This window comes from Lagenorhynchus albirostris, chromosome 10 (genome assembly GCF_949774975.1).
Source record: "Lagenorhynchus albirostris chromosome 10, mLagAlb1.1, whole genome shotgun sequence".
Taxonomy (NCBI): domain Eukaryota; kingdom Metazoa; phylum Chordata; class Mammalia; order Artiodactyla; family Delphinidae; genus Lagenorhynchus; species Lagenorhynchus albirostris.
Window position 1 is genome coordinate 25,375,277 of NC_083104.1, and position 17,402 is coordinate 25,392,678.

The 17,402-nt window shown below is 47.9% G+C and overlaps 1 protein-coding gene across 2 annotated transcripts in view; it reads left to right on the top strand.

Annotated features, from left to right (window-relative positions):
- Nucleotides 1-1,895: 1,895 nt before the first annotated feature.
- The window catches only part of ADAMTS9 (ADAM metallopeptidase with thrombospondin type 1 motif 9), a 223,826-nt gene continuing 208,319 nt past the window's right edge, over nucleotides 1,896-17,402 (top strand). Inside the window, exons 1-3 of one of the 2 annotated variants that reach the window (XM_060161420.1) lie at nucleotides 1,896-2,010; nucleotides 2,605-3,005; nucleotides 8,089-8,251. In XM_060161420.1, coding sequence (XP_060017403.1) covers nucleotides 1,896-2,010; nucleotides 2,605-3,005; nucleotides 8,089-8,251 — 679 coding nt within the window. Of the gene's footprint in view, nucleotides 2,011-2,604; nucleotides 3,006-8,088; nucleotides 8,252-10,183; nucleotides 10,318-17,402 lie in introns of those variants that run through there. The other variant, XR_009542735.1, reaches the window with a different exon arrangement.

A 17,402-nucleotide genomic window follows, 5' to 3' on the forward strand; every position in this document is an offset into this window, starting at 1 on the left:
AGGTTTTAGAAAAAGCTTTAAATGTTACCCTTTAACAATCTGATTGTGCACTTGACAGGTATTTCTGTTTTGCCATCTTCACGTTGTGTACCCATCCTAAATCCCAGTCAGACAGATAATGGTAACATTGGTCTATCTGGGTTAACAACTTCTTTAGGAAATTTCAGTCTTGCCAAGTCATTTTCCCCTCTTCCAGGAGAAATATATGCATTAATGTTTCCAGAGTAGTGGACACGTATAGAATATTGCTATTTGGTCCCCGGTGTTGGCAATCTGGTATTTTCAACCTTGAGCGCCAGCCTACCAAGCAACAGAAAACTCTCGTTTTGGGACTTTTGGGCAAATACTCATTTTTACAGAAACTGTTTGAAACATCAGGGATTAAACACCTCTCTCCCTCTCTCTTTCCTCCCCCCCGACCCCCCCCCCCAAACACATCCTCCCTCTCTGGCCTGAATTCTTCTGACTTCCAAATATGCATCCCAAGGCAGAGGTAGTTATAGCTTGCAGTGTCAGCTTTGAGCTGCTCCAAGCATCTCTTTGGCAAAAAGCAAGCGGAAGTGATTGAGAAATCCCTCCAGGCACTGGTGCTTCCCCTCGAGTCCACGACAGTCCCCTCACACTCCTCCCCACCTCCCCCCCCCCCCCGCCCCATGCCCATATCTCTAAACCCGGAGGCAGTCGGGGGCGCCTAAGTCCCCGCCTCCTCTCGCTGCCCAGAGCGGTTCTTAACCTTTTTTGGGCCCGAGACATACAGAAAGCTATGGACCTTCTCGCGATGGGGACGGAGGTTGGGAAAAGCACAGCTTTAAAGCTTTGCGAAACTTTCAGGAGACCATGGATTTGTAACACACCGCGAACTGCAAAATAAGAACCCCAACTCTAAACCTCTTGACTTGAGGCGATTAAACCGAGAGCGGAGCTCCGATGCCAAATCTCGGCCCTAGTGAGAAAGTGTAGGAAGGGAAGGCGCTCCTGCGCGGGGCCACTTTCACTTGTAAGAAACCAAAAGAAGGGGTAGTCAGGGATAGAAATTCATAAAGGGGGAAGGAGAAGAGGGAGGGATGGGGACAGCAGAGAAAAAGGAAAGGGGGAGATGCGGGAACTAGAGAGGGAGGGGGGAAGAGACCACAACGGGGGGACAGAGACAGAGCGGCACAGAGACACAGGGCGAGGGAGAGAGATTCGGAAGGGAGAGAGGAGACGGCAGAGAGACAGACTGGGAACGCCAGGAAAGGGAGAGAACTTTCTCCGCTCTCCCTCCCCAGGGCAGGGAGTCTCAGGAAAGCCCGTCCCGGTGTGGTGGCGGGACCGCAATGGGCTGCCCCAGCGCTCCCGGCGCCTCGGGGAGCTCGAGTCCCGCACGGGCGGCCGAGGAGCGGACTCGATCTGGGAGGAGGCGGTCCCCACTCCCTCCGCTTTCTCCTCCCCTCTCCTCCTAGAGGCGGGGACCTGGGTACTTGAGCAGCGGAGGACCCGCGGCCCCCCCCCCCACGCCTCCGCCCCCCAGCCCCCCATTCAAGAAGCCGCTCCGCTATCCCCGCCAGCACAGGGCGCCCGGCGCGCCTCGGAGCGCACGTTCCGCGCCTTCTCCTGCCCGCTCCCTGGACATTATGCGGCCGAGCAGCCGAGCCCCAGTTCTCCTCCTCCTCCTCCTCCTCCGGCTCCTCCTGCGGCCCGAGCGGCTCAGCTCTCGGCAGGCGGCGGCGTTGCTCAGCCGAGCGCAGACGGGACCCTCGCCGCGAGACCTCAGCGACTCCTAAAGTCAAAAGTTGGCGGCGGGCGCCGGGCTCCGAGCGCTCTCCGCGGCCGCTGCCTAGCGTCGCCGCCGCAGCCGCCAAGGAGGACAGGAGGGAGGGGGGAGTGGGGGCGGCGGGGGAGGGGTGGGGAGCACCATGCAGTTTGTATCCTGGGCCACACTGCTAACGCTCCTAGTGCGGGACCTGGCCGAGACGGGGAGCCCAGACGCCGCGGCGGCCGTGCGCAGGGACAGGCTGCACCCGAGGCAAGGTAACGAGGCTCGGCCACCGGGACCCCTCCGCCCCTGTCGTCAGCTCCCCAGCCTCCGTGTCCGACAGCGGGCACCCCGCAGCGGAGGCCTCTCTCTCTCTCTCTTTCTCTCTCTTATCCTTTTCCTAGAAAGAATGGTCTCCCGCTTTGCAGCCTCTCCCTTCTTTAGGTCATTCCCAGCCTATTTCTAGAGAGAGACACACTGTGGAACGAACTTTGTCGTCTCCCCCTTCTTTTAGCCGGATCTTTTTCCTTCCCCACCCCAGGCCCCAAACTACAGTTACTTAGTAACTGGGGGCACCCCATCGTGGCGTGTTTTATTTTATTCAGGGTATTTGTCAGGATCTGTAATCATGTTATGTGTTTTGACTTATTCATTGTCTGGCTCCGACAGCGCCTAACACGGTTCCTGGCACATAGTAGGTGTTCAGCAAATATTTGTCCAGTGACTGAAGGTGAAGGGATTGACTCAAATGGGGGGGGGGAAGGGGGAAGCTGGAAAATAACTCAGGACGAAACCGCCCACTTCATTTTTAAATTAAAACTTGCGGAAAATTGAATTATTGGTTCATGTGCCTCTGCTTCTCTCTGCAGTGAAACTATTAGAGACTCTGAGCGAATACGAAATCGCGTCTCCCATCCGAGTGAACGCTCTCGGAGAACCCTTTCCCACGAACGTACACTTCAAAAGAAGGCGACGGAGCCTTAACTCTGCCGCTGACCCCTGGCCTGCCTTCGCCTCCTCCTCTTCCTCCGCTACCTACACCCAAGCGCATTACCGCCTCTCCGCCTTCGGCCAGCAATTTCTATTTAATCTCACCGCCCATGCCGGATTTATCGCTCCAATGTTCACTGTCACCCTCCTCGGGGCACCCGGGGTGAACCAGACAAAGTTTTATTCTGAGGAGGAAGCGGAACTCAAGCACTGTTTCTACAAAGGCCATGTCAATACCAAGTCCGAGCACACGGCCGTCATCAGCCTCTGCTCAGGAATGGTAAGTGGGCGCGCACCCCTCCGCTGCCCTCTCGCCTCCTCACCCGCTTCTAGGAGACTTAATTGTTCTCTCGCCTAAGACCCTCACTGCGCCGTCTCTGCTCTGGCGTTAAGTATCAGCTACAAACTTGTTTGCGTCCTACGCTTTGGGTTGGCTACACCGGTGAGTGCGCGAGAGGAGCGCACGCATCCGCCCCCCGGGGAGTTCTGGATGTTTCGGAGCTTTCTAGGGTCCGAATTCGACTCAGCTGAGTGTTGCCCCACACCGGTAGGTGGCTGGGAAGTCGGTTTCCAAACTCGGAGAGAGTTGTCCTTCCTTGCTGCAAACTCGGCCGCCCAGGAGCCGAGCAGCTGAGCGCAGGGAGAACCCGACTCCTTATTGGCGCGTCTTGAGTCGGGGGTGTGGGCTGAGAATCCCCAGCCACGGGTATGGGGAGTTCCTTCCGTGTGTCTTGGAGCGCGCTGCGTAATCTAGAGTCCCCACGTTCTCTCAGGGCCTTTTTTCACGCGCCAGGAACCCTGAGGCTGAGCTGGATTGACAGGGAACAGGTCCCGTCCCAGGAACGGAAGGGTGGGCCGAGGGCTCAGGGGGCGGGGAATGGGGCGGAGCCTTCCCTGGACGCTTTGCATTAGGGAGGAAACTGGGAATGGGGGTGCGGCGCAGTGCGACTCTGCACCCTGCTGGTGGGGTGGCCCCAAGAAGCAGAAATACTGGGAGAGAGCTTGGAGAGGCTGCCCGGAGGAAGTTTCAGTTCTTCTGGGATTTCCACCACCCATGGGGTGCCAGAGAATCGGAAAAGAGAGCCTGCGGCGCGCGTTTCCCTAGAGAGGGAAGGCGAGAGGGCGGGGCGGCCACCTCTCTGCGCTGCAAAATACGCACTTAGCAGGGGATCCAAGTTGATACCCCTACCCCCTGCTTAGTTACGCCCCCCCGCCCCACTTGCCCTCCAGTGGGCCCCACGCGGCGTCCGCCCTTTCCACTCCTGATATTTGAGGACCCGTTGTCATGTTCTGACCCGGGCAAGAGCTGTTCTAGGACTTTCCCAAGCAACGTGCGTTTCTCCCTCGCGCTGTGACGCAGAAACTATCGCGGGTCAGACTCTCCCAGCGCACGGGCGCTCTCCGCCGTGCGCCCCCGTGATACGATTATTTTTCCCCAGAGCACCCATTAACTCCCCGTCGTTACCTTTTCCAAGTGGGAGCTTGGACACTTACCCGGGGCTCTTGGCTGCCCCCTCCACGGGCTGCTGTGAGTGGCTCCGGAGTCCCGCATCTGGATGTCTCATCTATCTCCGCTGCTCAACCGAAGGGTCGGGTGGGGAGCGAGGCAAGCTTGAAGACTCGGACGGGGGAGGGTTAGCCTGCTGGGATGCGAGGACAAGATGAACGCCTTTAGCCCCCAGCAGAGCTCCCAGAGCCGCCGTGCCTTGTTGACATGGTTTGGGGGTGGGCGGAGACGGCAGTTAGGCGAAGGGGAGGGGGTGCTGCAGTGAGTCACCACTGCCCCAAGACGCCTGGAATCTTTCTGTTCTTAGCAAGGTTGGGGTTTGGGTGGGCACAAGTCAGGTGCCGGAACCCAGGGCATCAGAGTGTACCCAAATCCCAAGGTTGTAACCCACAATTCCAGAACCTTACTGATAGGGCTACGTGTGTACGTCAAGTTTGTAAACAGCCTTTACTCCTCCTCCCTCCCCGCCTCCACACCCCGCTGAGTGGCCCCAGCAGTGGTATGTTGTACTGCGCAGGACCTTAGTTTCTATTGGCAGTTTTAGGTGGTAATTCGCACGTGTTAACTGCGGAGTCGTAACTCTCTCAGGGAACTGAGGGCCGGGACTTCAGAAGGACTGTCTAGACCTTGAGGAGTCCGTTTATATTGCGTTTAATTTGCAATCTGGCCCTTTTTTGGGGAGGTGGGGGGCAAGGTCTGGCATACATACGAAAAATATGTGAGCTGGCTGTTTCTATCTTCAGGGACGAACCTAGCTCCAAAACCCTTGTCCCTTTGTCTTCCTCCTGGAATTTATCTTTCTTCCCAAGATGCCCCCTTACCGTTTCAGTACTAATAGTATCCTGACGTTCCTCGTGGCCCACACAGGAAACCTTCCTGGAAATGTTTCACTCTTCAGAGTGAGTCATGCCAACCTCCCCCACTCCCGTCACCCCTCTGGTCAGTTACTAGTTTCCCTGAATTCCCTCTCAGATGCGTTTCTCACCTGTTCTGAACATCCCTCCTATGACTCTGGACCTGTTTCCCTCTCTCTTCCTGTGTCGTTAGGACTGACGTCTAAGAAATATTTCCATCTGGCTTCTTCTCTGGTCTTTTTTTTTTAATCCCTGCCACACACTGCTAACGGATGACTGATGACAAGGCACCACAAGATCGCATGGCTACCCTGTTCATTTACTTCACAGACCACCCCACCGCCTAGTGAACGACTGTAAACTCCTCCATCTGGCACGTCAGACCATTGACAGTGGACCTCCTCACCCCTTTCACATCCACATGTCCAGTCTCATCTGTTAAGCTTTCCTTCACAAATCCTGCATTTCAGGCAACCTGCTCTCACGCATTTCTCTGCATTTCCCTCCCGTCCTAGTTCTACCTCATAGCCTTTGGGCCTTTGGATTTACTTGGTGATCTCACCCTGCTTCACATGCTCAAATCATACCCTTCTTTCAAAGTGTAACTAAGGTATCTTGTTCCCCGGGAAACCTCTTTGTCGTCCTTCAGACTGCTGTTGTGTCTCCGTCTCCACTTTCATAGACTCTAACCTGCATTTCTCTTTGATGTTTAGTGTGCTGTCCCTTGTAGTATGGTTCTTGGAACACGTGTTCTATCCCCTTTTCCTTGGCAGTAGGGTCAGCATCAATTCATTTCTCTCCCGTATTGGAGCCTTGTATATTATAAGCACTTAGTACCTGTGCTTGAATAAATGGTCACCTTACCCAAGAAAGGATTACTCTTCAGTCAAGCAGTTGTTTTGTGAATCAGCCACAGAATTAATCTGACTTCGTATAGGTACCATTTATTGAACTCTTACTATGTGTCTTGTACTGTAATAAGTATTTTATGTATGCATTATTTCATCTAACTCCTTACAACAGCCCAATCCTTGAAACAACCCATTCTGCTGATGAGGACACTGAGGCTTTGAGAGTTGGGGCCTTGCTGGAGGTTTCACAGCTAGTAAGTGGCAGAGTTGGGGTTCCCACCCAATCCTCTGACCCGTACTCTTAACCATGGGCCAGAGAATGAATCTATGTTCTTAAAGAGAATTTCAAAGTTCTTGTTTTTGTTTGTTTTTAAAGGCACTGGACTAGAGTCAGGGTACCTGAGTTCTAGATTCACCATGGGTACTATTCAGCTGCTTCTGTATCACTGAAGGGGATAAGCCAGTTCCTCTCTCTGGGCCTCAGTTTCCCCTTTCAATAATCAAAGGTGCCAGATCTTCACCAGATGGGCTCCCAGATCCTTTCTCAATATTTATAGCCTGTCTCTAGTAGCTTTCCCATGTTGTAGCCAGCTTCCTGCTCAGTGCTCAGAGAACACCAGAGTTGTATGTTGAAAATGGAGAGAGGTGCCTGGGTGAAAATAAACTTGTTAAATCACTTCTTCTCTGGACACCAGTTACTCTGTCTCTTATTTTGACACCAGACGACACTAGAGCTGTCTTCTCTTTAAGTCAGTGGTTCATGAGCCACACGGAGAGCTTTTTAAAAAATACGGATGTTAGTCGTCACCACTGGAAATTCCAAATCTGCAGGTACAGGGTGGCACCCCAAATCTAAATTTTTTTTTCAACTTCCTAGGCAATTTTGACACTTAGCTGGGTTTGGGAACCCCAGTGTCTTAGCCAAGTGCTTGAAAACTTTATCATGCCTAAGAATTCTAAAATTGCAATTCCTGGGCCCTACCCCCAGATACTTTGATTCAGTAGATCAGATTTGGGGTGGAGTGCGATTATTTGAGTATCTAACTAACTCCTGGATGGTGCCTATGCTGCTGCTGACGTTCAAGAACGCTCATTACCCTACGTCCAGGGGAAAGTCAAAGGCCTCTGCCTTTTTCCCGCCACAGGGAAAAGGAACAATGGAGAAAGAAGAGCTTGATACTTCCCTTGAAACATTGCCCACCAGCATGGCATGGGGAACTTTTTAGTGTTCTTGTAATGTTTTGTTTGGGTGGTTCAACTTTGAATCACCATTAATCATTTGCAAAACTTGTTGGTACTTGGGAAGGGGAGGAGAAAGAGTTACCTCTTTCAAGGTGCTTAGAGTGATTGGCAAACACAAATTGTGTCCTGGTGGATAGAGGCTAACCCTGCAACACCAAAAGCCACTCATGTGTTCTAAGCCCTTACAAGGTATCACTTTGCTAAGCACTTCACACGCATTATCTTATTAATCTGCACAAGTGACAGTAAGTATTTTTGTCCTTAATTGATAAACAAGGAAGCTGAAGCTCAGAGCAGTTAAGGAACTTGCCCAAGGTGGGTGGGTAAGTGGCAGTGCTGGGATTGGAACCTCTGGCAGCCTGACTGCAAAGTCTTTTCCCATGTCACTCCCTATGGCCAAGGGAAGGGGTGGTAAGAGACTCGTGTGCCAGTGTCACAGGTGGCACCACCTGGAGTGCCTTGTGGCCAACATACGCTTTCTAGTTTGAAGTCATAATAAGGCTTCCTTGGGTAGGCTTTTGCTTTTGGAGCTGATACTTGTCCCTGAGTTTCCAGGCTGTCTTAATGCACAGAAACACTCTCTTTCAACAGTCTGTAGGAGTGTACATAATTAGAACTTGAGCACCAAGGAAGTATTTCTCACAGACGGGTTTGGATGGCAGGTGCAATAAAGTAGAGTCCAATCAAGGGTAAGGTACTGATATGGCAGAGAGTGGGGAAAAAACCAAAACAAACAGACAAAAGAAACAACTGCTCTTCCAAATACGTCAGGAGGACTTTTCAGTTTAAGCAGCCCTCATGGGAAAGGGATTGGGTAATGGTGCCGTTCACTTGGCAACATTCCACTGTCCTTTTCCTCCCAGTGGCTGAGTTATATTAAATCAACCTCTCATCTCTCTTTATTTGCAGCTGGGCACATTCCGGTCCCACGATGGGGATTATTTTATTGAACCACTGCTGTCCATTGACGAGCAAGAAGGTGAAGAGGAACAAAACAAACCCCACGTTATCTATAGGCGCAGCACCCCTCACAGAGAGCCCTCAACAGGAAGGCGTGCGTGTGACACCTCAGGTATTTGCTTCTTCCCTCAGCAGAGACCCCCCGCTGTGTGAGCTGGGTTAGTTGCCAGGCTACAAAGATGTAGCCCTTTCACAGACTACAGAGCCCTACCATTTACATTGTTTTTTATTCAGTCTTCAAGCCAGGTAGGTATATCCCCGTTGTATCAGTACAAATGTGGAAGCTATGAAGAGGTTTAGTAACGTGTCCAAGGTCACACAGTGAATAAGTGACAAATCCAGGATTCGGACTCAAAGAGCAGGGACTCCAAGCCCACTGTGGGCAGAGCTGCCTCTTTTGTTGAAGTTGCTCATGTTTAGGCTTATGCTTTAGAAATGTCTTGAGGCTATTGTCGCCGTATCCTCAATCAGCAATTGCTTGTGTTTTCTTGCTGGGTTGGTGTTTTCTATTCATTTGGACTTTTTTTTTTTTTTTTTTTTTTTACAGTGTAGGGTTATGAAAAAGTCTTAACAAATGCAACGCACAAAAACTTCTATATGTTTATGGGAATTTTCCAGTCAACTTCAGTTTAGTTAATGTTCGGTGGATTCAGGGAGTATAGGAATGGAGCTGTGGGTTGCACTGTCAGGTGTCAATCGAGTGCTTATATGCCCACCGTAGATCTTCTTCCATCCTGGTCAGATCCTTTGAGGCTCGGTGCTGACACACTTGGCCAGTGTCAGGGGCATGTCCTCTGGGCACACTGGAAAGCTTATGCTTCTGTGTGCTTCTCATTCTGCAGTCCTGAAGCACCCTTTCAATGTCTTTGAAGCCTTGTTACTTTCTCTCTGATGATAGTGTATCATTAGAAACCGTCCATGTATTTGGTCCTGTGTTTTAAGATGTTTGTTAAAATACCATCTTTTTTATTCTTGGACTTCCTCTTTCTGAAAATTTATCCCTCTCCCTATTCTTTATTTTCAAAAGTTGCTTCCCCAAACTAAATAACTTCTCAGGGTCTTTCTGGCTTCTCCAAATAAGACCAAAATTCAAGACAAAGGGGGTTTTCCTAAAATGATCACTTGTTTCATCTTGTATCTGTATCAGGTTCTTCCACTGTGACAGAGTGTGAAGTCCTGTTCTCCCCTGGAATTATTACTTCTAAAGTGAATCCTTTAACAAGGGATGACATTGGCTGCTTATAACCTGGTATAGCCAAGTTGTAGCATATGGCATCGTTAAGTCTTTCGGCTTTATCCCATCCAGTCCTGTGTTCTTAACCACCAGGGCTAGGTGGAACATAACTAAAATATTCTGTCAGTTAGACTCTCTACAGAGCCAAGGGGTGGAGGTGGGAGTCTGAGGGAGAGGTGTACTCAGAAACAATAGCCAGGGTGCCACGACTGCCAGCTGCTGGCAAGTTCAATGGCAAGACATTTATCACATCTTTTTGCCCATGCTAGTAAGAATGTTGACCTTTACTTCTTGAATTCCGAAATCTGAAATAGCCACTGCATATTTTATACATGTGTCTAAAACATACATAAATCATGTAATAAAAAGGAAATAATGTGATTCAAGAGAGGAAGAGAAAAGTCTTTCTTAATACTATCATTCCAAAAATCCTCAGGGTTCACTTTTCACTTTAATTATCCAATTAAATAGACATTTGATTTTCTGGACTAGAGGACAAGTCATTGTCAAGTTCAGTTGAAAACACAAAAAGGAGGGAATCTGAAAAAGTAAAGATTGAGGACAACAAAAGATGGCTTAACTTTTCAAAACAGCTTTATTTGGGTTCTAATTATTGGTGGGGGCCTTTGAGTGCCACCTTTCAAATCACCAGTGCCAACTTTTAGTTTTCTTTCTGGTTTTTGCTTGCCAGTGACCGATATGACAGGCCCTTCCTTCACCCCGTGTGATGAATCAGAGAAGCCTGGCAGTTTTGATTGGCTCTTTCAAAGGTTGCTGCTGGACTATGCCACTCTGGTTTCTCTCTTCCAGCTGCTTCTGCACCCCTTCTTTGAATTCAGATGCAGGCGGCTCAGAACAGTTGGAGAGAACTTTGGAATGTGGCACAGTTCACCAGCAGCCATTAGAGGGATGGACCAGCAGGTCACGGAAACCTCCAAAACCAGGTAGCCTTGGCACAGAGAGTGAAAGCTGGTGGGGCGGGGAGAAGTCCCTCTGGCCAGAGGGGAAAATATCCTCTCTGCGAATGTCAATTCATTCAGCTTCAAGGATTTCCCCTACTAAGAGCAGCCGTTGGTAATCAGAGATAAACTTTAGAAGTACCCTGAGAGCCTCATGCAGAGTCTTTAAACAAACAAACAAACAAACACCTCTTGCAGGGAAGTGAAATAGAGCAAGAATCAGTGGGTTTACTAAGTGCTCCAGGTGATTCAGAAGTTCAGCTAAATGTGAGAGTTCCCGCTAAAGTTGGATTTAGGGCAGTGACCACTGTCCATAGCCAGTGCTGCCTTTGCCCTGGACTTGGCTTTCTCCTTCACTGCTTTCCATCTTCTCTTCTCATAGGGTGATGAAATATTCGAGCGAGAGGAAACTAGCTCTAGGTCAGCATGCTAATTCTACCCAGATGAGCAAAAACTGTAGGCCTGGGATGTTAAGTTACTTATTTCCAGGAGTGATACCCTATATATTCAACAAGAAACCATCAGAATTTGAGGTCACCCAAGCCTGGGAGCAGGCCCCTGGAAGCCCCCTGCTGAGCTAGGTGTAACCCTTTAGTTGCTGGATTATGACGGTCTTCCCGGGACAGGGCACTGTGGCAGTGACACCTGTTTCCTATAGATGGAATAGAAGTCTTGCTCGTTTCTGATTGTTGATGTATGTCTAATTTTCAGAAAAGATTCTGAGATAACTTTATCAAAAAGACACGTGTAGAAGGAGTCTTATATAGTGAAAACTTCATGGGTTTAGAAGGGAGTCTACAACATAATTTATTCATTCATGTGTGCATTTATTCATTCAGCCATGAGCTATTTATTGAGTAACTCCTCTGTACCATGAGGATAAAACCAGGAACCATCTTTATTGCAGTTAGATGTGTGACCTCAAGCACGTTTAGAGCATAAAGTAAGAATAACATATACCTTCCAAGGGGGTAGTCAGGACTAAATGAGTATGAAACAATAGAAGCTCCCGGGACAGATGGTAGACAATCACTGAAAGGGAGATTTTTTTTAAAAAAAAGATGGTAAAAATAGAAATTAAAACACCATAGCCAGGGAAAGAAAACTCAAAATACCAAAACCCAAACTTAATCAGATCTCTGTGGTTAAGCTTAGAGCTTCTTGGTTACCTGGTCATAGAGGCCCCATGAGGGACTTGCCCAGGGTCCCCCTGCCAGCGAGCAGCACGACTGAGAGCCCTTTCTGTCTGCATGTTTATCTGTACCTAATGCAGCATTTTGAAATTTTATTTCCTGCAACTTCCTCTTAGCCCAGTGACTCTGTTTCTCTTATGCCCTCATTGGTTGTGTCTGTGTGTACGCATGCGGGCCACTTGAGTACATCTGCATCGACTTGTGGTTTTCATCCTGTTGGTGGGTCCCTCAGAATTCAGGATGGAGTGTGGCATGGCTTCCCTTCCTTACAGTGTGCCCTTGAGACTCGTCCCCTCCTACCCACTGGGTCCTCAGTTGAGGTCACTGAGGTGACTGCCTGCCCACCCTGCACATCGGGGGGCCCAGTGGGAGGCTCGTGGGAGCCGTTCGGGAGCGTTTGTCGCCTTTATAAGCCACTTCCTGCTGATCCTTCGCATTGCATTTCCAGATGACACCCCAAGTTTTGTCTCACAGACACTCGCTCTTGGACCCTGGATTTTGCACAGGAGGATTTAGTTGTTTTCATTAGTGACAGAGACGTGTTTCCCAGTAGGTGAATGATGGGAAGGCAGGGGAGAAGGCCAACAGAAGGCTGTTTTGTTTACCTGGGCCTAGAAGACAGTGTCTCGCTGTTACTCAAATGCCTCTCTCACCCTCCCATCTCAGCAAGGCTAGCTGGTTTGTTTTGTTTTTTTCATAAGGCATTTAAAAACTGTACACTTGTTGACCCATCAGTGCCACTTCTAAGGAAGTAATTGGACAATTGTGTATAGAGGTTTATGTGAGAATACTCAGTCTGATGTTGTTTAGTATAGCAGAAGGCTGAAAACAACCTAAGTGCCTTCGGTTGGAGGATAGATCAATGATTTATAAAGTCTGCATTTGATGGATTCCTGTGCAGCCATTAAAAATGATGGCAGACAAACACAGAAATAGATATATTAAGTGAACACACGAGTGATGAAGTTGTATGTAGGGTATGAGCTCATTTTTTTTTAAATGATGGCGAAGCGTGTGGAGGAGCATATACGTATAAAGAAAAAATCTGAAGCAACGTGCACAAAAATGTAAAAGGGACTGTTTCTTATTGGTAGGAACATAGGCAGTCCTTCCCTTTTTATTTTATATTTTTATATAGTTTTTGCTATGATTCTATAATAGTTTCATAATCAAAAAATGCCGTCAAAAAAATGCAGTTAAAAAGAAATGGGGGTGGTGGCATGTAGTTATTCGGTAGCCCCGTGGCACTTGTCACCGGGGAGCTACCAAGACAAGCCAAGACACCATGTTTTTGCCTTTGGAATGAGATAATCTCAATAACCAGGAAGATAAAATTCCTGCATCGTGGCTACTTCTTTGGGACACCGGGGTTGGTCAAAGCTGAGGCTCCATCCTCACCCAGCTAAATTGCCTTGTGGCTGTTAGACTAACCAACCGTAGGATTACGATGGGATTACCATGGCTTAGTCTCTATTAGGCACTGGGGACTCTGCCCGTCACCCCCATTAGAATGTACTGTCACTTCTTGGTTGGGCTCCCAAGGATGCGATCGCAAAGACTGGGAAATACAAGATGATGATTAAAGCCATCATTTTTGGGGCTCTTAGGATGCCCCTATGGAATCACTGTGCTACACACTTCCGTACATTGTCATATGTAATTCATTCATCATTACTACAGGGTAGGTATTATTATCCTTATTTTACAGCTGAGAAAATTATAGCTCAGTGATGTCGAGCCACTTGTCCAAAGTCATACAGCTGGTAGGAAGTGGGCCTGACACTTGAACCCAGATCTGATTCCAGGGTGCTATGCTGTGAGCCAGACTTCATTGAAAACACAAATGGAAGCTGCCATCTAGAAAATCCTTTTTCACTTAAACTTTGAGAGCATTTTTTTTTTCGCAGTACGCGGGCCTCTCACTGTTGTGGCCTCTCCCGTCGCGGAGCACAGGCTCCGGACGCGCAGGCTCAGCGGCCATGGCTCACCGGCGCAGCCGCTCCGCGGCATGGGGGATCTTCCCAGACCGGGGCACGAACCCGTGTCCGCTGCGTCGGCAGGCGGACTCTCAACCACTGTGCCACCAGCGAAGCCCCCAGAGCATCCCTTTTGGCTTCTATGTAATCTCATCGTTAACCAATACTAACAGTGGCTAATGTTTGTTGAGTGCCTGTTGCGTGGCAGGCACTGTTGCAAGTGCTTTACATGGATTATACTTAATCCTTACCTCAACCTTCATTTTGGCAGATAAGAAAACAGAGGCATAGAAAGGTCCATAAGGGTTATAGAGCTCCTAAACATACCATTTTCCATAACCTTTTTGTCCTGGTCTAGTTAAAGGATTTTTTGGCCTGTCCCTTTGTTGATTCGATTGCATTTTTAAAAGGTTTGTGTGTGTGTGTGTGTGTGTGTGTGGTACGCGGGCCTCTCACTGTTGTGGCCTCTCCCGTTGCGGAGCACAGGCCCCGGACACGCAGGCTCAGCGGCCATGGCTCAGCGGCGCAGCCGCTCCGCGGCATGTGGGAGCTTCCCGGACCAGGGCACGAACCCGTGTCCCCTGCATCGGCAGGCGGACTCTCAACCACTGCGCCACCAGGGAAGCCCGATTGCATTTTTATATGAATTATTTTTTTAATAATTTTTAAAATGCCTTCGTAGAATTTGATTTGAAATGCGGAGGGTTGCCTGCTGCCCTGAGTTCCCCCCAAGGCTCTGATGACTCACGGAGGCCTGTGTCTCCAGCTTGCCTCCATTGGAGTGTGTACTCGTTACACATTAACCTCTTGGATCCCATTAATAATTTAGCATAGATTAGCTGATTAGATTAGCTGCCCTGAAAGTTGGGCCCAAATGGAGTGAGAGACGGAGGTAAGGAGCAGACCTCTGGGGGGGGGCTTCAAGTAAACAATTCTGGGACAGCTTGAAGGTTCCAGGCAGTGACAGAAGCTTTGGCTGCCCTCGTAGTCCTGCCTGGACGTAAGCAGGTCTGGTAGTTGTGGGTTAATTAGTGATTTGTGTGAGAGACCAGCGTGCTGCCATTTTCCCACAGCCATTTTCTCTCCTCAGATCCTTCCCCTCAACTTTGTAGCCTAAGAACAGGCCACACTGAAGGAACCATGTGCTGGTCAGTGTGAAAGCACACTATGAGTTTTTCCATTTACTCCTGGAGCATATTCCGGGGAGGAGGACGTGCCAGTTATTCCCACTTTCCAGATGAGCAAACTAAACTCAGCGATGTGAGTGAACTTGCCCACAGTGTGTAAGGGAAACAGCTGGCCCTCAAACCCAGGACCGAGTGGACTCTTTAAAGATAGATTCTGCCATTTGGGGGTTATTGTTTTGGCTTAATTTCTTTTCATTTACCTCTTTCTGTTCCTCATCCATCTTTATACGTTTTTTCCCTTTTTTATATTTTTCGATGGACTTTATGTCTAATAGTCAATAAAAACAGTGACCTCTAAAATCCTCTGTAAATTTCTAGAAAAGCACTGTTTTAAATAACTGAATTTTTGAGCTTATTTCTTCACCTTTATCTTTCTTGTGGCATTTATATTAAAATAATTGCTTTTCTTTTGTTTTAACATTTGTATTAATAGTGCAACACTCCAAAAATATTGGCAAAGGAGAGTAAAAAAGAAACTTCTAATACAGGAACTGTGCTCATCTAATTTTTTTTTTTTTTTCTTTTCTCTTTTTTTTTTTTTGTGGTACGCGGGCCTCTCACTGTTGTGGTCTCTCCCGTTGCGGAGCACAGGCTCCGGACGCACAGGCTCAGCGGCCATGGCTCACGGGCCCAGCCGCTCCATGGCATGTGGGATCTTCCCGGACCAGGGCACGAACCCGTGTCCCCTGCATCGGCAGGCGGACTCTCAACCACTGCGCCACCAGGGAAGCCCCTCATCTAATTTTTTAAAATTTTTCATCACTTTTTTTAAGAAGCATTTTATTACAAACATCTTCAAACACACAAAAGTAGAGGCAGCAGTAAAATGAACCTCCAGCATGCACCATCTACATTTAATGATGACAAAGATTTTTTTTCCACATTTGCGTCTTATTTTTCCTTTTTGTTGGAGTATTTTAAAGTAAACACAGGTATCATGACATTTTCTAAATACTCCAATATGCACCTCTGAAAAATGAGGATGTTTTCTCACATAACTGTAATAGTATTTGGCAGAGTGAGCAGAATCAACAGTGATTTACTCCATATCACCTAAACAGTATCTATGTTAAAATTTTCCTGATTGCCCCCAAATGCCTTTTTACAGTCCATTTGTTTAGATGATGATCTAAACAAGGTCCACACCAGTTGCAATTGATTGTTAGGTCTCTTAAGGAACTTGTCACTCTGTTGTCATTGCTGTTGTTGTGAAAATCACTATTTTCCGTCTACTTTTACTTATGCTCCCTATGGCCCTTTTTATCCTTTCCATTTCTTTTATTCCTTGATTCATCTTTATCATAAGGTCAGGGTGCATTTGCACGAGTTTGGAAGAGCAGGGTCAGCCCCCAAACCCAGAGCACATAGCAAGAACAAAGCCACCAGGAATGAGCCACTTATCAGAGTAATTTCCTTGAGCACAAAAGGCGGTGTGTTAGGTTGGTTTTTGACTCTTTGTCTGGAGTACCTTGATAGCCTTCTTTTTTTTTTTTTTCAAAGCTACCAGTAGAAAGATCCTCAGTTTTACAATATTCACTGAGCCTACCTTAGCTACCATTCAAGAATTTCACTCACCTGTGTTTTGAAGCCCAGAAGAGCCAGTTTGCAGTTGGGAACGTAAAACGTCAAGTTAGGTTTGGATGTGAAGTTAATCTGCAGGATGTATGATGTGCTTTCCTGTCCCCTCCCACGAGCCTTTTGATAAGATTCTGGATCCACAGATAGCCCGAGGGTGGCCTGCTTCACCTTGATCCCAAATCGGGCTTTCCCTGTCACCTGTCATCAAATCTGGGTGGTTTCTTTTCCTTGCTTCAAAAACCCATTCACTGCCCCAAGGAAAAGGGTCAGACAGATACTTGCTAGTTTGTTCATCTTCCCAGTAACCTCCTGAAACAGATGCATGTCCTCTAAGGAAGGGATGTAAGAAATGGCAGAAGGCTAGCTAGGACAGAGGGCTGCCATCAGACATACAGGCTGCCAGTGGCAGGAGGTACTTGGAGTTAATCTGAGGGCTTTCAGACCTTCACCTGAGCAGGTTTTTTGAAGTAAGACATTGGAGAATCTCTCAGTTCTCTTCGTAGGAGCATTCTCTTCATCTAAACCCATTCATTTAATAAAGTGCTATTTACTCATATAATTGAGGTTTAAATTTTTTGTTTCTTTCGGTTTTATTGAGATGTAATTGGAGGTTTACACTTTTAAATTTGCATCTGCCAAAGTTAGGTTCTTTGTGATAATCAGATCATTATAGGATCATTATTGTAGCTATTTACGGGTAACCAAAGTCTGCTCGTGTCTGGCCCAGACTTCTGCATGGACATTCCGTACAACTGCAGCTCACTAATAAGTACGAAGTGTTCCGCATATCACAAAAAAGGAGCAGGAGGAAATGCAAGATATGGTGGTGTATTCATGTGGGTGGTGGACTCTGAGAGGGAGTAAGATTAAACAAGGGGCTAATGTTCATTTTTTATTGATTCCTCATCTCTCACGTGACATTGGAATTAGAGTGGCGTGTTGAGAATGCACTTAGCCTGTAGTGTGTGGGAAAAGTTCACGTTCATGTGCTGGACCTCAGAATTTTTCTGCTAAGATTTTATTTTAATATTTTACAAATCTTTTTATTTTCCATTGATATTTTCTAGTATTTTCTTCCATTTTTTTCTATTAAGGTGTAATTTACATGCAGAAACAGTCGTCTTTTCTCGTGTATA